General features: G+C 43.1%; 1 protein-coding gene across 1 annotated transcript; it reads left to right on the forward strand.

The window, feature by feature from the left end:
• Nucleotides 1–26: 26 nt before the first annotated feature.
• Nucleotides 27–23,108, forward strand: LOC311112498 (protein lifeguard 1-like). Its single transcript, XM_084155632.1, has 7 exons — nt 27–129; nt 13,444–13,851; nt 16,223–16,335; nt 16,576–16,776; nt 17,249–17,377; nt 17,647–17,790; nt 20,769–23,108. The coding sequence occupies exons 2-7, from the start codon at nt 13,467–13,469 to the stop codon at nt 20,916–20,918; spliced, it is 1,122 nt and encodes a 373-aa protein (XP_084011758.1). The 5' UTR covers nt 27–129; nt 13,444–13,466; the 3' UTR covers nt 20,919–23,108.

Here is a 23,108-nt window from a genome sequence, read left to right on the forward strand (position 1 = left end):
CTGTTGCGGGAAAAGCGGTTCAGAATCTTAGACTGGACGTTTTACATCCGAGGAGCCAGCAGGGTTTCGGAAGCGAAACATCAAGTCAACGGGGATTAACGTTAGCTGCACTGTTTTGCTTGGTTAAAGGTACACGTACTAAAGAAGGTTAAGGTTGCTTTTTATTTGGGAAATTATTAGATAAATTGTTTCTCATTTTTAGCAGTAAATGTGTCGTTATAGACAAGCTAGCTAGCTAACATGTCAACTTGCTATAGCTACCTACTAATGGCTAGTAATGTAGCTAGCTATCCGAACAGCCGTTATTTACTAGCTAAATGAACAAAGATGTTGACATAACGTTAGTGGCTAAGATACACTAACTAAAATATATATTTGAATCTGAGTATGATGACAACACTTTGGGGATAAAATGCCAGACAGTTGGTTAAATTAAAAAAATCAGATTAGCTTGTAAGCTAACGATGCTAGCCTAGACAGTCAGCTACTGATGCGAGGCGTGAAATGCTTGTTCTACAACTTTCTCGAAATTATGACTGGATAGTTAGATCTGCTATCGTCTTGGTTTTATTTTTACCCGTGGGCTAGCAAAATGTAGGTAGTCGCCAGTGTTGGCTTGTTAGCCTCTTATGTTATTGCGTTTCGAAACGAAACTATCTTCTGTAATGAAACGTTAACTAACTAGACAATCGTCTCGACAGTCGTGCAACCTGCTCCCTTTTTCATTACGAATGAGCTGTTCTGTCTTCTGTTCATATGTCATTAGTAATACCGGGCCTATTCAGCATTAACTGAATGAGCTGGGAGGCATTTGCCGTAGATAAATCTACAAGACAAAGTAATCTGGGAACAAGCGCTGTAAGCGAGAATGCCATGTGATGATGTGGCCATCTGTTAATTTCGTCAGTCGGCGGAGGCAAGGTGCATCGAACTGATGCGACGCACGTCGGCTGCGTTTACACAGGCAGCCCAATTCTGATATTTTTTCCACTAATTGGTATTTTGACCAATCAGATTTTTTCACAACAGATCATTTTCAGAGGTGATCTGATTGGCAAAAAGACCAATGAGTGAAACAAAAATATCGTAATTGGGCAGCCTGTGTAAACGCAGCCGTCGTGGTTTAGTTTAGGCCTGTGGATGTACAGCACTAATATGATGGAAGAAGTGAAAAGCCAGGATTACCAAACCGGTTGTAATACCCGGATGCATTGTTTATATAAAGCTAGCCTATTAGCTAACTAGTTGTATTATGAGGCAGACAAGGATGCTGTCAATGTTTACAGTAAATGTGCTTTGGTTGCAGCCAGTTAGCTGAAAAGAATGCACCAAGCAGTGTGGGTTTAAGTTCTCAGATAGGTCTACTGTCCAATTGTTTACTTTGTTGCAATGCATATAGTAGATTCCTATTAGTGCTGATCACATATCATATCATCAAATGTGGCACCTGGGTTCAAGCAGTTGCTGTCAGTTCATGCAGCTGATATTTGTTTCTTTCTAGAAATGTGAACCAAATCACTGTTTGGCAGGTGTTATGGCTGGTGCAGTGAAATGCTTATGTTCCTAGTTCCTATCAATCAATGCAGTAAATGTCAACAAGCACACAATTCAAAATGGAAAAATATCAAAAATGTATTTTAAAAATTGACCAGCAGCCTCATACTCGGCCTCATTATGATCGACTTCAAGGTCTTGAATTGTACTCAACAAGAAAACACTCAAACTTGCTATTGCAGTAACAGGTTGTTTAAGACAATTTTTTTATTAATTTACTGACTTTATTTTACTGTCTGCTCCTGTTTTTACGGTTGGAGTTGGGATTGGACGTTTTCTCTTTATGGCCTAGCCCTAGCTGTTGACTAGTGGAATATAAAAAAAAAAAAAAAAAAATATGTATGCACTCACTAACTGTAAGTTGCTCTGGATAAGAGCGTCTGCTAAATGACTAAAATGTAAATATTCCTGGAACATGATAGTGAAAGCACGTCTGCCCATCTGATAAACAGACCTTCTCTCTGTCCTCCTGGGGATGCGTGCTGTTTTCTGGACATGCATGAATCCGTGTTAGGCATATGTGGAGCAAATTAATTTAACTCTGGCATGAATTCAATTTAATTGCAAACATGAACACTTCCCTCTCCTGGCTTGCCTTTTGAGAGCTCCTCCGTGCATTACGTTATTGAATTGTATTATGGTTCATTTGGATTGTGCTTTTTATCTACCATACTTTTGGGTAACATTAAGTATGAGAAGGAGGGTGCAATTGCTAATACCTTCTGGATTTTTATGCGGTTGAAGCATGCACCATCGTTCTATGTGATGGGCTTGAATCCAGTCCAGACATGATTTGAATCTCTATAGCAGCCATGGAAATAACTGCTCAAACCACTTCAGATTTTTACTAGTTATTTTACTATCAGAGAAAGCCAAAGAGTAGAGAGAGGAGAAAGTACAGGCCTTGTTGCACAGTACAGTAGGCTTGGTTGGGATAGGCCCATCTGTTCCATATTGTCTTTATTACTTTACAATCAGAAAACACCATAGAATGTAGATAGGAAAAACTATAGACCTTGTAATGTAGTCATAGACTCTGTCTCTGACCCATATTGTCTTCATTCCTTCACAATCAGAGAACATAATAGAATGCAGAAGAACGTACGGGGCTCATTACATACAGTGAACCTACCTCCCCCATATTGTCTAGTTATCTCTGTCTGCCTTCGGAGCACTGTACATGTCCTAGGGGGGTCTGCAGGTTTACATCGAGGAGAGGCTTAGGGTCTGACTGAATGCAAATATTAAAGTTGATTTAAAATATACATTTTGGGGGATGGCCCCGTCTTCCGGGGGGATGACCTCCGGTGCCAGATGCCGGGATGGAAGTTAGCCCTTTGATGGGCAGCTGGCATCAGAACCTCCACAGCTTGGGTGAAGGAGGTTCAGATGACAGGGCCTTCAGCTGGTGGCGGTGGGGATGTGGAGGGTTGACAGTGTAAACTTTTGCTGCAAGTAAGAGGGACAAGGGGTAAGCATTTGTTTAAATTTACATCTCATGATTTACGCCCATAAGTGACGAGAGGAAGTTGATAATTGAACAGCTATGCCTGTTGGTCTGTTAGAAAGCATGGTGGAATTATGTTATTTTCCTGTGGCTCATTGGCTAAAGGATAATGAGTGACTGGCATTTCACACGTGGTGCTGTTGATGAGACCATTTATAAACAAATATAAAGTTCCCGCTGTGCCCATGTTAAAGGAAGTAATGTGAATTACATTGTACAACTGAACCAAAGTTTAACGCAAGAAGATAGATTCAGACCAGGACTTCCTGATTGAACTTGCATTAACTCCATGTGAAATTAGAATATGGTGGACATTTAGGCTTAGCATTTGACATTTCATCACTCAAGCCTAAATATTTGCACATTAGAAATCTATAATTTGAGCGACCCGAGACATTAGTCTCAGAGAACGGAAACATACCGTCACTACTGGTTCCAGTGCTTGGTGTAGCCTAGTTCACCATCCAGTGTGGTAACCCATGATGGCTTCCAGCCACTTACATACACCTTTGTACATCAAAGAAAAATCTAAATTAAAACATAAAATGACATAAAAGAAAACACAAGTCCCCACCCCACCAACGTTAGGCGTCTTGCTCGCCATAGCAGCAGAGCAACAGTATATAAGCCCCAGTGCTTTGTGTAGTTGTCAGTCGTCGCTAAGTTTTTCTATGCTGCTCAGTCATACACACAGTTTGTTGTACATAGGTGATTCCAGTTATTGTGCTAATTGTGTGTGGACTGCACAGAGCAGGGAGACGGTGAGTCTCCCCCTTAATTCTCCTAGTGAATGAGGCCTATGTCAAAAGTAGTGCACTACATAGAGAATAGGGTGCCATTTGGGACGCGCACTATATCGGTAGGAGCCAGGGACTGTGAGGCGACTCCCTCCTAAGAGGATTTCAGTTTCTTCTCAACCTTTATGGAACTCAACAAACAGTGTGGCAAGCATTCTCTTCTTCTTAAACATTCAACTCAACCGTGCTCAAAAATAATAGAAGTTTACTGTAGACCACTGGTCATTGTGACATTCAGGCCTAAACTGGTTGCATGTTGGAACCTGTGATGGAAATGACATTGTTTGTTGTGACAATAAGTAGGGTCGGGACAATACCAGTATCGCGATACTCGTTAGTATCGTGGCAAGGAAACAAAACACGAAGCGGATTTAACTTTTTTAGGAAAACAGCCCTAATGTTGGAAACAAACAATTATGTTGTCATACAGTCACATGTATTTATTTTCCAAGCAATAGCACACAAAATGTGCTTTGTGTTTGAATTTTTGCCATTGAAAAAATATTGCGCTACTGGTTTCGTCACAGCCCTGACAATAAGCCCAAACACACAATTTTGTGATGTGCCCCAACCATGGCAGTCCAACTGTAGTTTACAGCATGCTGGTGGAAAGCCTTCAATTTGGTTGGTGAAAAATTTACCATTACATGAACTAACGGTGAGTTGATCACATGATGTGATTGTGTGTCACTGTCACATGTTGATTAGTCAGGGGCTCTGGTTTCTGTGATGTTCATCTGGATAGGACTGAGACACGTCTCTACTACTGTCTGGCTGCTGTCTATAGCTGTAGATTACGCTAATCTTGGCCTTGCCTTGCACTACAGATATGGGCCAGTAGTGTGTGAATAACACAGCATCAATGGGTCTAAATAGGTCAAATGCTAAATTAATCATTGTTGTCTAGCCTATTTCCTGTTATGGATGGCTGACATCAAATTAACATGTTATTTTACTGGCAGGCCCCTGGAAGACGGGAAGTGACTAAGCATCTTCTTAGACTAACCAAATATTATGATAACTAACACGGTAACCTAATCAGTTTTGTCACACGGGTTTGGCCAATCATATGGGCACCTCAGGGGTTATTGATTGATGTTTCTAGCTAATATCAGTGACAATGTTGTGTGCTCGCTGGGCTATTTCCTAGAGCTGGTTTACCGGTAAATATATGTATGTGTTTGAAAGAGCGAGAATGACAGAGAGAGAGGTGTCGTGGAAAGCTTGTGCAGTCAGTCCCAGACAGTCCCTAACTGAGCTGATAGATTGATTTGTCTACACTAGTCTTCTTTTTTTATTATATACATTTTTTGGCCCATTTGTCCCCCTTCAGAGGACAAAACTTTGTTTTACATTTTTGTTTTTACAGCTTTTTTGTTACATATACATTTTACACACATGACATACATGGTACTTTTATACACCGTAGTTACATAAAGATATCGTTTTTTTTTTATTATACACATACATTTGAGATAGTACTCAGACATGTATATAGTGTTTTCAGTAATAACTATTAGGCCTACCGATCATGAGCTTTTTAATCCCAACCCTCTGCTACTCTCAGCCCATCCCAACCATATCCATAGACCGTCCTCTTTTCCACATGCCATATATTTTTGTCTTACGTTAATTTTGAACCTTTCTAATCGCATAATATCCACAGATTGTAAGTTAAAGAGTGTTATTTTGATCGAATGACTGTTGTGTGCCCCATATATAACGTTCTGTTGGTGGCAAGAATTTTGGATAATAATTGAAATTGGGAAAAACTCAATGTTGAATCAAGCATTGTTTTGTGTATCAGTTCATACACCATGTACCATGGAATCGGTACATTGGAAATCTCTTCCCAGCTAGGCTATTTTGCCACCCGTATGACGCAGCTGTTAACATTTTGGTCTTCAAATGAAACTGGTATATTTTTCTATTTATGCCGATCTTTTTCAGTCAATTTTGATCTTTAATATAAGGCAGACAAACAAGTTCCCTACGTTCTCCCCCTTCCACCTGCCTCCTCCATGTTTTGCGGTAATGCTGCAATCAGTTGGCTGTAACTTTGGATTGAGCAAACATTCCCATATTTTTGATAGCTGCATGTGTGACAACTCCACCATTCCTATTCATAATGTCATTTAATAAATGGAATAAATAAAGTAAAGAAATCCATAAATCATGTTTTTTTTAATCAATCAGTGTATTTTAGTTTCTGGAGGATAACATTTAAATTGTAACCAGCTTTGTATGGCTTGTTTAAGAAAGTGCGATACTTTGAACAAGGTTTCATTTCCAAATAACCGAAAATGAGAAGTTGTAAACTGTATAAAGGATGAGCCTTTCGAAGTCCTTCTTGATTCAGACATGGCGAGAGATGAGGCCAGATAGCAATTCCTGTAGGCTTTGTCCATGGGCTGCTTGGTTCTTTACCTTGCCAGCAACCAATTATGTTTGTCAGAACAGCCAACATGTCAGATGATAAAGATTGTCTGTGTCTGAAATGACACACTATTCACTATATAGTGGACTACTTTTGTTATTTTTACTCTGGTCAAAAGTAGTGCATTATATAGGGAAGAGGGTGCTATTGTAATCTGTTATGATCTTAATGTGAATGTTGTGAAGCAGGAGGCCAATGAATGTTACCCATCCGGTCGGGTCCTCTGTGGTCAGACCAGTGAGACAAGATCAGGACGCACAGGCTTTGGCAGCCAGGGGAAATGGGACAGTCAGTGTTTCATAATAACACCGTTATTCAATGTGGCCTAAAAAGAGGGAGGAGGGGAGGGAGGGAGACTGCGCCTGATGCTAGTGATCTGATCTGCCACTCTGCTGCTTTCTCTTGCTCGTCTGATTGAGTGTGAGAGAGACCGGATTAGTGCTGTGTGTGTGTGTGTGTGTGTGTGTGTGTGTGTGTGTGTGTGTTAACTGTACAAGCCAAGGGGAAGCCCACAAACGGAGGAAATTGTTGTGCTCCTCTCCTTAAATTAAGCTACCGTCTGGGGATACAAAGGCTAAGTTACGCAACCAGAGAAAATGTAATGTCTCCTACACAAATCACTCTATAAACCCGCCTTAGTGTTATGCATCTGTTTGTGGTTGGCCCTGACCTGCATTTAAATGTGCATTAAAGGAGGAAAATATCATGGATGGAGGAGTCTGAGGGAACCTGTAGCGTGAAGGAAGGGGGATGGGACGATGCAGTAAGGGAAGTGTTCCAAGGATGGCTCCAAATTGCCACCATATTCCCTATACAGTAGGGCAGGGTGATATGGCCAAAATATCATATCACGGTATAAAAAAACAAACATTGGTCGGTATGACGGTATTTGACGCTATTTTATGTTTTTGAATAATAAAAGTTCTACGTTTGCTTTATGAGTAGTGCGTGACCCTAGGGTGGCAACACATACATTCTAAGTGATTTCAATCGGTCTTTCTCATTTTGATTGTTTACAGTGTTGTTTGACATGACAACGAATGAAAATGCCAGGGAGAGTTATTTTGACAGGGTAGGAACCAAAGTGTTAAGTGTTTCCTAGGGGACCCTATAATCTTTGGCAACATTTAATGTTTTCTCTTAGATACTTCATGTAGCTAACATATTCATGCTTCGCGTATTCCTCTTTGATTTAGAAGATTCTGTTGCACAAACAACATGCTGATTTAGTTCTACACCATCACTGGTATTATCAGGCTGTATAGCTAGTTACGTTTTCTCTGACTCAGTACATTTATTAGCTAACTAACGATTAGCATTAGCGGCTGCAAGATTTAGGCCCAACTTGCTAAGAAAATAAAAACTAGCTGTTTGCAGATGTAAGAAACACAAACTAATAGTGTAATTATAGAACGCTAGTGGATTTACATTAAGAAGGAAAGTGAAAACAGCATCGTTGTCATCAACATTGTTGCATTGACCATGCAGACTGAACGCAAGTGTCTCGTGGTCGAGGAACAACAAATGCGCTCCTTGAGTGACAGGGCGGGGCTAGGTGTGTGTGTGGAAAGTGGCATGGCGAGAGAGCGGAGAGAAATTACTCAAGTAGCGAAGTAAACTATAAAAATGGACGATACTTACGGTGTATCACATTTAACAAACCAAACAACAGCTTTTGGGGGCACCGTTTCCTGGAAGGTCTGGATGACTCTTCCCTCATCTAGGTATTTTTGTGAAACACATCAGGTTCTATTCAGTCAAAACTGGTAACTGGGTCTTCAACATTCTTACAAAACAAAAGTGAGGTTTACTTATAATATGCAGTTGAACTTTTATTTTTGTTTTGCTCCGTAGCCTAAACACTGCTTGGTTAAATAGCTTACATGAATCAAAAGTATCCTTTCAGATTCCGATAAACATAGGTTTTTTTTTTATTTATTTTTTACTTATGCTGTAAAACCAGTTATCGAATGTTACGCCAGCCAGTATGCTAAATTTAGTATGACCTGATGGTGGTGTAACAATGTATTGGGGGAAAAACAACAAAGCAAGATGACATGGATTCGTGGCAGGGCACAGTGTTCTCTCCAGTGAGAGGTGTATTATTTGGATCAGACCTAGATGTGAACAAAGTGGTCTGTCATTCTACATACTTTCATTTCGGTCTACCTAGAATCATATTGTCAGTAGGGATTGGGCTTTGAAATAATGTCACTATTCGAATAGTATCATGAATTTTGGACCGATATCTGGATATTCAAAATATATGTTTTTAAACATACTTTTTTAAAACCTGAGCACTGCTGAGCGAGGGATAGAAAGAGGCTGGTACTCTATTGCTGCAGCTTCGATCTGGAGAGAGAGAGAGAGCCAATACTAGATAACTTGTAGCATCCACAGTGAGTGTGGTTACGTGCACACAATAATGCGATTATTGTGGATAGTCAGATTAATATAAGTTTAATTAAAACGTTTACATGCTTTGCAAGAACGATTTCCTTAATAATCCTTTTTACATAATCCTTTCTACATGATTGCACTCTAATTATTGCAGAAAATCGGCAATCAAAATAAACGTTCTACCACAGTGACCATGTTATTTTTGGGAAGCATATTTGATTCTGAGTTCAGACATATAAAGTTTGTATGTGAAATAAATACTTCTAAGACGCATACATTCAGTTGTTCCGAACTCACTTCACTGGCGCTAAAGAGGGAGGCTCTCGGGTGGTGATAGCACAGGTGCAGATCACACTGCTGGAATGCAGATTAAGGTGTTTACATGTCCTAATAATTCAAAAGATTGCTCAGAAAACCAGGTGTTTTAATCGGCATATGCTTACTTTGATTTTGACCTCACACCGAATTAAGATAAGCAGAGTAAGGTGTTTACATGACTATTGCATAATCTGCCTACTGCCATAATCAGTTTAATATCGAATTATTAGTATGCATGTAAACATACTCAGTGTTATTGATCATCCCAAATAACAGTACCTGTCTTGACTGGCGTAGCCTAGAGAAGCTAGCTAGCTATAGCAAGCTAGGTTTTGAGGCCACATGCTGCGCTTTCTCCCCAGCCCCATTCAGATAAAACAACAGCCTACCTGTTGGTTGCTTGTTGTAGCCTACTCCTTCTCATTTCACCAACTTTTCAATTCCGTCATTTTATTCAACCATACAGTAGTAAACTCATACTCCACTTGCTACACGTTGAGCCTCGTTGAGCCTACATTGAAAAGTATTTTTATTCAATTAATAATTTGAAATGTCATGTTATCCTTTTATGTAACAATGTCATGTGGATATTTTAATTTAATTTAGAAAAAGCATTTTCAGTGTTACAATATATCTATAATTTTTTTGCTCTCGCAAAAATGAATACTCAGGTTTCGGTTATTCGAATATCCGCGCGGACGTTAGTCTTTGAATACTCGTGCGTATGATTTTTGTAAAAAAATAATAATGTATAGGCCTGTTTTAAAGAGGCACTATGCCGAAATCGCTCCGCCATTTCCTGTGTTTATGGTGGATATGTGACTCTCTTATCCATTTTTATACCAAGACAAAATCCTGCAGTCTTTACCATACCATCTTCTTTATACCACCTTTTCATTATATCTGAAAGGTGAAGCCGGTAACAAAGCTGGTATATTTAATTCCACAAACAGACCTAGACATGATTAAGGTATTATGTCTAAAAGTTCCGCCAAAGCCTCTGTGGGGGGGAAAACAAACCGTAAAAACATTTCCAGGCATTGGGATGACACTCACCCGCGAGCTAATCGCAAAGCTTCACAGAAATGCTTTTAATCCATTTAGGCTATTGTATTCGCTGCATTTAAATTTAAATTTTAGCAGACGCTCTTATCCAGAGCGACTTACAGTTAGTGCATACATTATTATATATATTTTTTCATACTGGCCCCCCCGTGGGAATCGAACCCACAACCCTGGCATTGCAAACGCCATGCTCTACCAACTGAGCTACATCCCTGCCGGCCATTCCCTCCCCTACCCTGGGCCAATTGTGCGCCGCCCCATGGGTCTCCTGGTCGCGGCCGGCTACGACAGAGCCTGGATTCAAACCAGGATCTCTAGTGGCACAGCTAGCACTGCGATGCAGTGCCTTAGACCACTGCGCCACTCGGGGACTAAATGTATAGTTTTGTCCTTGAACTGTTCTATCATGTTCTGTATTATGTCATTTTTTGTTTTATGTTTTGTCTGTGGACCCCAGGAAAAGTAGCTGCTGCGTGAGCAACAGCTAATGGGGATCCTAATAAATATTTCACTTGTTCATCGCTTGATAATTTCACCAGTCATTTCTCCTTGCATGTTTTGCTCCTATTATTTAGATAACTGTCTGCTGCTACTATAAAAAAAATATACAAATCAGTTGGCGAGGTTGTTTAGTAGCAAGCTGTCAATGTGCATAATATCTAACAAGCGGAGAGAGGGTAGGAAAAAAATATATGTGAATCTGCATTATTATTATTTTAACAAAAAAAGTCACTTTTTCAAATAATACTACAGAGGTTTATCCAGGTTAGACATTTGATTCCTACGTACAGTGAGGGAAAAAGGTATTTGATCCCCTGCTGATTTTGTACGTTTGCCCACTGACAAAGAAATGATCAGTCTATAATTTTAATGGTAGGTTTATTTGAACAGTGAGAGACAGAATAACAACAACAAAATCCAGAAAAACGCATGTCAAAAATTTTATAAATTGATTTGCATTTTAATGAGGGAAATAAGTATTTGACCCCTCTGCAAAACATGACTTAGTACTTGGTGGCAAATCCCTTGTTGGCAATCACAGAGGTCAGACGTTTCTTGTAGTTGGCCACCAGGTTTGCACACATCTCAGGAGGGATTTTGTCCCACTCCTCTTTGCAGATCTTCTCCAAGTCATTAAGGTTTCGAGGCTGACGTTTGGCAACTCGAACCTTCAGCCCTCTCCACAGATTTTCTATGGGATTAAGGTCTGGAGACTGGCTAGGCCACTCCAGGACCTTAATGTGCTTCTTCTTGAGCCACTCCTTTGTTGCCTTGTCCGTGTGTTTTGGGTCATTGTCATGCTGGAATACCCATCCACGACCCATTTTCAATGCCCTGGCTGAGGGAAGGAGGTTCTCACCCAAGATTTGACGGTACATGGCCCCGTCCGTCGTCCCTTTGATGCGGTGAAGTTGTCCTGTCCCCTTAGCAGAAAAACACCCCCAAAGCATAATGTTTCCACCTCCATGTTTGACGGTGGGGATGGTGTTTTTGGGGTCATAGGCAGCATTCCTCCTCCTCCAAACACGGCGAGTTGAGTTGATGCCAAAGAGCTCCATTTTGGTCTCATCTGACCACAACACTTTCACCCAGTTCTCCTCTGAATCATTCAGATGTTCATTGGCAAACTTCAGACGGCATGTATATGTGCTTTCTTGAGCAGGGGGACCTTGCGGGCGCTGCAGGATTTCAGTCCTTCACGGCGTAGTGTGTTACCAATTGTTTTCTTGGTGACTATGGTCCCAGCTGCCTTGAGATCATTGACAAGATCCTCCCGTGTAGTTCTGGGATGATTCCTCACCGTTCTCATGATCATTGCAACTCCACGAGGGGAGATCTTGCATGGAGCCCCAGGCCGAGGGAGATTGACAGTTATCTTGTGTTTCTTCCATTTGCGAATATTCGCACCAACTGTTGTCACCTTCTCACCAAGCTGCTTGGCGATGGTCTTGTAGCCCATTCCAGCCTTGTATAGGTCTACAATCTTGCCTCTGACATCCTTGGAGAGCTCTTTGGTCTTGGCCATGGTGGAGAGTTTGGAATCTGATTGATTGATTGCTTCTGTGGACAGGTGTCTTTTATACAGGTAACAAGCTGAGATTAGGAGCACTCCCTTTAAGAGTGTGCTCCTAATCTCAGCTCGTTACCTGTATAAAAGACACCTGGGAGCCAGAAATCTTTCTGATTGAAAGGGGGTCAAGTACTTATTTCCCTCATTAAAATGCAATCAATTTTGACATGCGTTTTTCTGGATTCTTTTGTTGTTATTCTGTCTTTCACTGTTCAAATAAACGTTCCATTAAAATTATAGACTGATCATTTCTTTGTCAGTGGGCAAATGTACAAAATCAGCAGGGGATCAAATACTTTTTTCCCTCACTGTATACATAATCGGAAAAGTAGCAATTTTTTTTGTGAAAAACAGTTGGTTCCACACGTTGTTTGGGGAAAATATTATATTTTATTCTGTTATATTCCGTTATATTCTTACTATAAAATATGTGTGTTGACTGTGATCAGGGCAGGGGAATGTAATTGTGTCTTGTCTGTTTTAATGAACAAAATAATTAACTATATTGATTTCATTTGAATGGCACAGCCATAGCCTAGGCTGCACAGACCAGTGACATAATTCAACTTAAAATATGCTATTCTATTCTTTTGAATAGAATACCCACATCGGCACACGCCCACCCACATCGGCACACCCCTGTTCCCACCCGTCACCGGTGCCGGCTGCGCAACGGGATGTATAAAAGGCATAAACCGGCAAGAAAGTGGTAAAAATGGGACTGTTTGAAAGGGGGTCATATAAACATTGGCCGATTTGTATTTTGAAAAAGATTACAGGTAACATACCGTCAATTCTGTCTGAAATGGGTATCTGTGTGAAAACTCTCTGGGTGTTTCAGGAAGACCCACTGGGCTGCTGCCTGGGCCTCTTGCCAGCCTGCTTCCTCATTCTCATCACCTTTGTAATCGGACAGATGCAGTGCTTTGGCAGTGTGGCCAAGACTGTGCTAAGACTGTCATTACTTTCCCCGGTGCCTCCTTTTAGAGGGAGGGAGTAAAACAAGCAAGGAGAAGAAAAACACTTCCTGGTGTTATTGACCTAAGATGTGTCTGTTGAACCTTAATGCTGACAACTAGGCTAACCGGTATGACACATTTAGAGAAGTTGTCAAACATCATCATAGTCTAAGTTTACTATGTTTCACCTCACCATTTCCCTTCCACTGACTCACTTTCCAGAAAACTCCAGCTAGTCATGTTATCTCAAATGCGAACTCTCACCCAAAACAGTGTTATGTGCATGTGAATGTCATACAGGTTTGACTCATGTTTTTTGTTTCCTTGTTCCTCAGGTCAGCAGTGAGCGAAACAGACCATGTCTCAGGACAAGAACATCTACCCCGGGGTCATGGGGGAGAACAACCCCCTCCACAACAACGTCTACGGACCACCCCAGCCCGGATTTGGGATACCCCCTCCCAACTACACCCAGGCCTCAGTGCAAGCTCCATACCCCGGCCAGCCTGCATCCTACGGCCAGCCTGCACCCTACGGCCAGCCTGCACCCTACGGTCAACCTGCACCCTACGGTCAACCTGCACCCTACGATCAACCTGCACCCTATGGTCAGCCTGTTTTCCCCCAGGGAGGCCCTGGGTTTGGACAAGGACCCTACCCTCAGATGCCTTATCCCCAGGCCCCGTACCCTGCGGGGCCCTACCAGCAACCTGCACAGCCAGGGTTCCCTGGTGACCCCAACGGTGAGTGGAAGGAAGTTGACATCTACTAGTTCAGGATGTGTTTTCAGAGACTGCTTTTTGTTGGGCATTGTTTAGGAGAGTGGAGTCTACTTTCCTACACTGTAACACACTGTAGGTAACTCTCAGGCTATACTGCAGTTTGGAAACTGTAACTACCCATGTCATACACATTATTCCACATCATTATTCCATCATTATTCAAGTACAGTTAAATGAACGCCGTTACGAAAGTCTTCACTCCCACTTATACAGTGGCTTGCGAAAGTATTCACCCTCCTTGGCATTTTTCCTATTTTGTTGCCTTACAACCTGGAATTAAAATGGATTTTTTGGAGTTTGTATCATTTGATTTACACAACATGCCTACCACTTTGAAGATGCAAAATATTTTTTTTTGTGAAACAAACAAGAAATAAGACAAAAAAACAGAACTTTGAGCTTGCATAACTATTCACCCCCCCAGAGTCAATACTTTGTAGAGCCACCTTTTGCAGCAATTACAGCTGAAAGTCTCTTGGGGTATGTCTCTATAAGCTTGGCACATCTAGCCACTGGGATTTTTGCCCATTCTTCAAGGCAAAACTGGTGTACAGCAATCTTTAAGTCATACCACAGATTCTCAATTGGATTGAGGTCTGGGCTTTGACTAGGCCATTCCAAGACATTTAAATGTTTCCCCTTAAACCACTTGAGTGTTGCTTTAGCAGTATGCTTAGGGTCATGGTCCTGCTGGAAGGTGAACCTCCGTCCCAGTCTCAAATCTCTGGAAGACTGAAACAGGTTTCCCTCAAGAATTTCCCTGTATTTAGCACCATCCATCATTCCTTCAATTCTGACGAGTTTCCCAGTCCCTGCTGATGGAAAAACATCCCCACAGCATGATGCTGCCACCACCATGCTTCACTGTGGGGATGGTGTTCTCGGGGTGATGAGAGGTGTTGGGTTTGCGCCAGACATAGTGTTTTCCTTGATGGCCAAAAAGCTCAATTTTAGTCTAATCTGACCAGAGTACCTTCTTCCATATGTTTGGGGAGTCTCCCACATGCCTTTTGGCGAACACCAAACGTGTTTGCTTATTTTTTTCTTTAAGCAATGGCTTTTTTCTGGCCACTCTTCCGTAAAGCCCAGCTCTGTGGAGTGTACGGCTTAAAGTGGTCCTATGGACAGATACTCCAATCTCCGCTGTGGAGCTTTGCAGCTCCTTCAGGGTTATCTTTGGTCTCTTTGTTGCCTCTGATTAATTCCCTCCTTGCCTTGTCTGTGAGTTTTGGTGGGCGGCCCTCTCTTGGCAGGTTTGTTGTGGTGCCATATTCTTTCCATTTTTTAAAATAATAATGATGCTCTGTGGGATGTTCAAAGTTTTAGATTTTTTTAAATAACCCAACCCTGATCTGTACTTCTCCACAACTTTGTCCCTGACCTGTTTGGAGAGCTCCTTGGTCTTCATGGTGCCGCTTGCTTGGTGGTGCCCCTTGCTTAGTGGTGTTGCAGACTCTGGGGCATTTCAGAACAGGTGTATATACAGTGGGGGAAAAAAGTATTTAGTCAGCCACCAATTGTGCAAGTTCTCCCACTTAAAAAGATGAGAGAGGCCTGTAATTTTCATCATAGGTACACGTCAACTATGACAGACAAATGGAGAGAAAAAAAATCCAGAAAATCACATTGTAGGATTTTTTGTCATTTTAGCAGACGCTCTTATCCAGAGCGACTTACAGTTAGTGAGTGCATTCATTTATTTTTATACTGGCCCCCCGTGGGAATCGAACCCACAACCCTGGCGTTGCAAGTGCCATGCTCTACCAACTGAGCTACACGGGGCTGACAGATCATGTAACACTTAGATTGCACACAGGTGGACTTTATTTAACAAATTATGTGACTTCATAGCAAAGGGGGTGAGTTATTTTTTTCATTTCACTTCAACCAATTTGGACTATTTTGTATATGTCCATTACATGAAATCCAAATAAAAATCAATTTTAAATTACAGGTTGTAATGCAACAAAATAGGAAAAACGCCAAGGGGGATGAATACTTTTGCAAGGCGCTGTATGCCATAAAGCTATGTCAGTTTTCCGTTTTAAAATGCACGGTTTGGAAATTCTTTCTATTTAGGTCGCGGTTTGGTTTTCCATTTAGGTGGATGTATAATTACCTCGGGAAACTGCTGCCTGTTTGTCTTTATTTCACTGTCCTTCATGAAAAAGCCAAACTGTCTCTCTAACCAACTAACTGACTGACTGATCAATAACTATCAATATAGAATTCACTCAATGACTCGTGTCAGTAACAACCCATGCGGTGGTCTAACAATTGACAAGCATTTGATTGCCAATATTTTGTTCTTCTTGTTGTCGGGGGTTTTCAGCTTCTATGGGTGATGGTTACCATGGGGACGTGCCACCATCTTACTACGACAATGAGGAGTTCACCAACTCTGGCTTTGAGGACAAGAGCATTCGACAGGCCTTCATCAGAAAGGTGAGGGAGGAGAGGGGACAGGGGAGTGCATGAATGAGAACAGAATACCATTGTGTTATTTTCACGTTTTTGACTATTATTCAAATTATACAATTACTGCAAAAAGCTAGCTAGAAAAGTTTCAGCATTTTATTTCCGAAGCCAATGTTATGTGTTGACTGACCTTTTATCATAGTTATTCAAAAGCTTTCTTGAAACAGTCCTATAACATCTGTCTGTCCAACATTCTCCCCCTCCCAGGTGTTCCTGGTGCTGACCGTTCAGCTGATGGTCACCTTCTCCTTCGTAGCCGTCTTCACCTTTGTTGATGACGCCAAGTTGTTTGTGCGGCGTAACCCCTGGACATACTACGTGTCCTACGCCATCTTCTTCGTGTCTCTCATCACCCTCAGCTGCTGTGGAGAGTTCCGCCGCAAACACCCCTGGAACCTGGTGGCATTGGTACGCCTCTACCCTATTCCCTGTATCAAACACCCCTGGAACTTGCCGGTATTGGTACGGCCCTACCCTATTCCCTATATCAAACACCCCTGGAACCTGGTGGCATTGGTACGGCTCTACCCTATTCCCTGTATCAAACAACCCTGGAACTTGCCGGTATTGGTACGGCTCTACCCTATTCCCTGTATCAAACACCCCTGGAACCTGGTGGCATTGGTACGGCCCTACTCTGACTGCATCCCAAATATTACCACATTCTGTAGATGGTGCACTACTTTTGAAGTATTGCACTATGTAGGGAATAGGGTGCCAGTATTGCACTATGTAGGGATTCGTTTGCAATTTGGGACTCAGATCAACGAAGAGATGAAACATAGATCAGAGTGATGACCTGACTGTCTACAGTAGTAGACTCTGTGAGAGGGATGTGTTGTTGTTGTAATCCTGACGTTGTCTGTGTGTCTGTCCTCAGTCCATCCTGACCCTAAGTCTTTCCTACATGGTGGGGATGATCGCCAGCTTCAATGACACAGAGACGGTCATCATGGCCGTGGGCATTACCGCTGTGGTCTGCTTCACCGTGGTCCTCTTTTCACTACAGGTCAGTAGTACACACACACACTCCCACCTTGCTGTCAGTGTCACTCCATCACACTTCCTTTGTTGCGAACAATGATATTATGCTGTCTTTTTCTGCCTCCATGGCCTTTGTTTCAGTTTCACTATTACTATCACGTACTATTACTATCACGTACTATCCCATAGCCTTGAGAATTGAGGAACGTGCAGAGGCTTTAACCTCAACTCTAACCTCAACTCAATAACAATCCTTGACAATCCCTAATTTCCTTGTTTTCTACCCCAATCCAGAGCAAGTATGACTTCACTTCCTGTCGGGGCGTTCTGTTCGTGTGTCTGATCGTCCTGCTGCTCTTCTCCATCCTCTGCATCTTCATCCGCCACAGGATCCTCCACATCGTCTACGCCTCCCTGGGAGCCCTGCTCTTTACCTGTGTAAGTAGGGTCACTTGACTGCATTCAATAATGGGCTGTATATGAATAGCAGTTTTCATTCAAATTGCTGAAACAGCTTTGTACTGTAAGGGGACACTCACCTCATCCACCACCACTGTGTCACCTTGGTAAGTATTGTAACGAGACGTGGCATAGTTTAATCCCAGGAGTAGCACGCTTTATTATAGAGGGTCTCTATTGTTTATCAAGTACATGTGTCATTTTTATTGTATAGTCAATGGGATGGTTGCTAAATGAGAAGGTTGAGGCAGGGCTATACACATTGAGCTCTAACAGCATAAAAGTCCAACTGTCTGGACATGTGACATGGTTATCAGGCTGCTGCTGGCGGCATCAGGTTTTCCATCTCTGCCTGAGCCCTGTCAAACTGGGCTAATTTCATCTGCAGAGTGGAAAAGTGAGAACGAAGCAAGAATAAAAAAACGTTGCTACATTTTGGAAACTCTAAAGGGGGAAAAATGACCTTGGTGATGCCATCAGTCAGTAATGGGAGCCAGTCAGACTCACCAAAACAGAATTCTGCCCAGAGCTCTCATTCACCTTAAACCAAGGCAGTATAAAGAGACTGAGGGATGGGGGAGAGGGCAGATTGTTGGTGAGGATGGAGGGAGAGGGGGATGGGGGAGAGGGCAGAGTGTTGGTGAGGATGGAGGGAGAGGGGGATGGGGGAGAGGGCAGAGTGTTGGTGAGGATGGAGGGAGAGGGGGATGGGGGAGAGGGCAGAGTGTTGGTGAGGATGGAGGGAGAGGGGGATGGGGGAGAGGGCAGAGTGTTGGTGAGGATGGAGGGAGAGGGGGATGGGGGAGAGGGCAGAGTGTTGGTGAGGATGGAGGGAGAGGGGGATGGGGGAGAGGGCAGAGTGTTGATGAGGATGGAGGGAGAGGGGGATGGGGGAGAGGGCAGAGTGTTGATGAGGATGGATGGAGAGGGGGATGGGGGAGAGGGAAGAGTGTTGGTGAGGATGGATGGAGAGGGGGATGGGGGAGTGGGCAGAGTGTTGATGAGGATGGAGGGAGAGGGAAGAGTGTTGGTGAGGATGGAGAGAGAGGGGAATGGGGGAGAGGGCAGCGTGTTGGTCAGGATGGAGAAAGAGGGGGATGGGGGAGAGGGCAGAGTGTTGGTGAGGATGGAGAGAGGGGGATGGGGGAGAGGGAAGAGTGTTGGTGAGGATGGAGAGAGAGGGGGATGGGGGAGTGGGCAGAGTGTTGGTGAGGATGGAGAGAGAGAGGGATGGGGGAGAGGGCAGAGTGTTGGTGAGGATGGAGAGAGAGGGGGATGGGGGAGAGGGAAGAGTGTTGGTGAGGATGGAGAGAGAGAGGGATGGGGGAGAGGGCAGAGTGTTGGTGAGGATGGAGAGAGAGGGGGATGGGGGAGAGGGAAGAGTGTTGGTGAGGATGGAGAGAGGGGGATGGGGGAGAGGGAAGAGTGTTGGTGAGGATGGAGAGAGAGGGGGATGGGGGAGAGGGCAGAGTGTTGGTGAGGATGGAGAGAGGGGGATGGGGGAGAGGGAAGAGTGTTGGTGAGGATGGAGAGAGAGGGGGATGGGGGAGAGGGCAGAGTGTTGGTGAGGATGGAGAGAGAGAGGGATGGGGGAGAGGGCAGAGTGTTGGTGAGGATGGAGAGAGAGGGGGATGGGGGAGAGGGCAGAGTGTTGGTGAGGATGGAGAGAGAGGGGGATGGGGGAGTGGGCAGTGTGTTGGTGAGGATGGAGAGAGAGGGGGATGGGGGAGAGGGCAGAGTGTTGATGAGGATGGAGAGAGAGGGGGATGGGGGAGAGGGCAGAGTGTTGGTGAGGATGGAGAGAGAGGGGGAGAGGGCAGAGTGTTGGTGAGGATGGAGAGAGAGGGGGATGGGGGAGAGGGCAGTGTGTTGGTGAGGATGGAGAGAGAGAGGGATAGGGGAGAGGGCAGAGTGTTGGTGAGGATGGAGAGAGGGGGATGGGGGAGAGGGAAGAGTGTTGGTGAGGATGGAGAGAGAGGGGGATGGGGGAGAGGGCAGAGTGTTGATGAGGATGGAGAGAGGGGGATGGGGGAGAGGGAAGAGTGTTGGTGAGGATGGAGAGAGAGGGGGATGGGGGAGAGGGCAGAGTGTTGATGAGGATGGAGAGAGGGGGATGGGGGAGAGGGAAGAGTGTTGGTGAGGATGGAGAGAGAGGGGGATGGGGGAGAGGGCAGAGTGTTGGTGAGGATGGAGAGAGAGAGGGGGATGGGGGAGAGGGCAGAGTGTTGGTGAGGATGGAGAGAGAGGGGGATAGGGGAGAGGGCAGAGTGTTGGTGAGGATGGAGAGAATAAGGAAAGACATCTGGAGAGGAGGGGTGGAAAAGTGGGCCCAGTGACCTGGAATGATGCCTGAAGGAAAGAATGGGAACGGTGACATAAGACCTACTGGAGGGAGGGAGGGATGAAGTTCAATGGTTGTGGGACGTGAAGGAGAGTGGGGATGAAGAAAGACCATTTAAAGACCAACATTAAATTATTTATATTTTATTCAGCATAGTCTCTGATGATTTCAGGCTAATACAGTATGGCAGAACATCACTGCTAACCTTTGCGGGTATAAGAACATGAAGCTTTAGAAAAACATCAGCATAACGGGCTGAATCCTAACCTGCAAATCCATATGATGTACCTACTCTCCCCTATTTGACCTAGATTGTTTGTGTGTATGTATTGGTATTGATATGTAGGATATATGTGCCTTATTTTATATTTTATTGTATTTTATATTTTATTGATGTAGTTCTGTCCTTGAGCTGTTCTTGTCTATTCATGTTATGTATTATGTCATGTTTTGTGTGGACCCCAGGAAGAGTAGCTGCTGCTTTTGCAACAGCTAATGGGGATCCTAATAAAATACCAAAATACTCAGATCTGTATGCAAAGAGTTACGATTCTTTCCTACGTGACTGATTGCCTGGAAGTAATTATTCCTGACTCCATGTTCTGTGTGGTTGTAGTTCTTGGCTGTAGACACCCAGCTCCTCCTGGGCAACAAGAAGCTGGCTCTGAGTCCAGAGGAGTACATCTTCGCTGCTCTCAACCTCTACACCGACATCATCAACATCTTCCTCTACATCCTGGCTATCGTAGGCCGTTCCCGCGAGTGATGGAGTGGCTCCCTCTAGGGGAAAAGGAGAGGAAGGCAGCCAGGAACCTCCTCAGTGTGGAAGAATGAATGATGCTCTTTCCCCTCGCTGTCTTTGTATGATTTGTTCCCGCTCCCATTCCTCTGTTACACCTCCCCCACCCTCATCCCACCCCCTTCAGGAGATTAATTGGGTGACAGAAAAGGGGGTTCTGTCACCTTTAGCAGTAGCCAATTAAACTCAACTCCACGATTTACGATGGAGTTGAGGGGTAAATCGGAGTTGAGTTTAGTCGGCTACTTTAGCAGCAGGCCTGTCATAGAGTGCAGCAAAGAAGGGCACACTTTTTAATTTATTTATGTAAAATTCCATTGAAGTATGTTACCACGGTGACAGAAGTTACACCTTTTCTTAAAATTCCTTGTTTTGTTTTTAAAGCCTTCTGCTTGCTCTGTCCTCCTTGGCAATCTGCTTCGATTTACACAGAGATGGTTGCTAGCTAGTACAGCACAACATTAGCTGAACAAACACTACAGAACTCTCCTTTGGCGCTCTGCCTTGCCTTGTAGGTTAAGCGCTGTAGAGAGATAGAGAGGGAAGAGGGAGTTATGCTATCTGATAGAGAGAGCAGCGCTGTGATGCAGGTAAGCGCTTTATAAGGGAAAAACCGTACTAGATACTAGAAACAACACCATTCTTGCTATATCCTCTCCCTCTGGTGTTCCCTCCTGTTCCTGCCAATGTAAAGTAACTCTGCATGGCACCTGAAACACAGCTGTGATTAGATGAATAAAAACCCTCCAGAGGGATGATACCTCTCCTGACCTTCTTGTTACGTAACTGTACATGAAGGGAGAACAATATGCTCACTCAATGTACAGTATATGACCTATAACATCACTACGCATAGCTAACCAGTACAAAGACCAAAACTTGAATAAAATGTGAAGAACGTTTGTTTTGTTAACATGGATGTATGACTTATACACTAATACACATGAATATATTTATGGAATCCCTGACACCCCCCCCCCCCCCCCCTAACCCTAACCCCCTCGAGCTAAGTGTGGAATTTCCCATCTGCTTCTTTTGGATTTATTTTCCCCCTCATATTTTCCCTTTTTCTTACTAATTCCTAATTTGTCTCCATGTCTTTATGTATAGTAAATACTATAGTGTTGATTTTTTTTTTCTCTCCATTATTACTAATGTGAAATGTTGAAGTATTGGAATTTCTGAACACTTTTATACAGATGTTACAAAAATATCACTAGTTGCTTGTTATTTTAAAAACTGACCTGCAGTAGTAGATACATGGACACGGAGATTGAAGGACATAAGTTATTAATCTATTTATTGAAGTTGCTGTAGAAGGCAAGGCTGCTGTGAAGTTGAAAGTGAATGAGCAGGAAACTCAACACTCCATTTTCTGACCTTCTGAATGATGCATGGTGAAAGGGCCTCCTAGGAGAGGTACGTTTATTATTGACCATTTACGTCCCAAATGGTACCCTGTTTCCTACTTAGTGCACTACTTTCCTACTTAGTTCTCTGGTCAAAAGGAGTGCTTTAAATTGGAAATAGGGTGGCATTTAGGACGTAGAGTGACGTATATTCTGTGAGGTTTCCTGCTCAAACTTGAAGGATTAATGTAAATACTTGGAAGACTTGAAGGTAGAATAAGGAGAGGCTGGAAACACAGACAGAATCACTAAGACTTGTCACTAGAGAAAACATTCTTAGTTTTAACACCCCACTACTACCAATGCTGACCAAGCAGTTGAGATGTTCTCCATTGAAACAAAACACTAGACACTTAAGTTACATCCACTAATATGAATACCATTTTGAAAACCACATCAAAGCCTTGAATCTCTTGAGTTCAGTTATGATTTGACTCCTATTGCACGATCCTTCCCAATTGTTGCATGTGCTGTGATTGCACACTGGGCAGTGCACTAGCTGTTTCTTTGAGACACGTGGAATGAAGAATAATCATAATGATATAATCATGATGATAGTGTTATAGTGTTATATTGTGCTGCCTATAGCCCTGTTTTAACCATTTTGATTTAACTTTTGTGTTTGTATCTAACTAAATGTGTATATATAATACAACTCCTTAGTGGTTTGATTTGTATTGAGTAATTTCCGTCTTTGTAGTTCTGTTTGCACTGTAAATTTGCATTAAAATTGAACTGCATTCCTCTA

The sequence above is a fragment of the Coregonus lavaretus genome (assembly GCF_964263955.1).
Source record: "Coregonus lavaretus genome assembly, chromosome: 3".
NCBI classification, from domain to species: Eukaryota; Metazoa; Chordata; class Actinopteri; order Salmoniformes; family Salmonidae; genus Coregonus; species Coregonus lavaretus.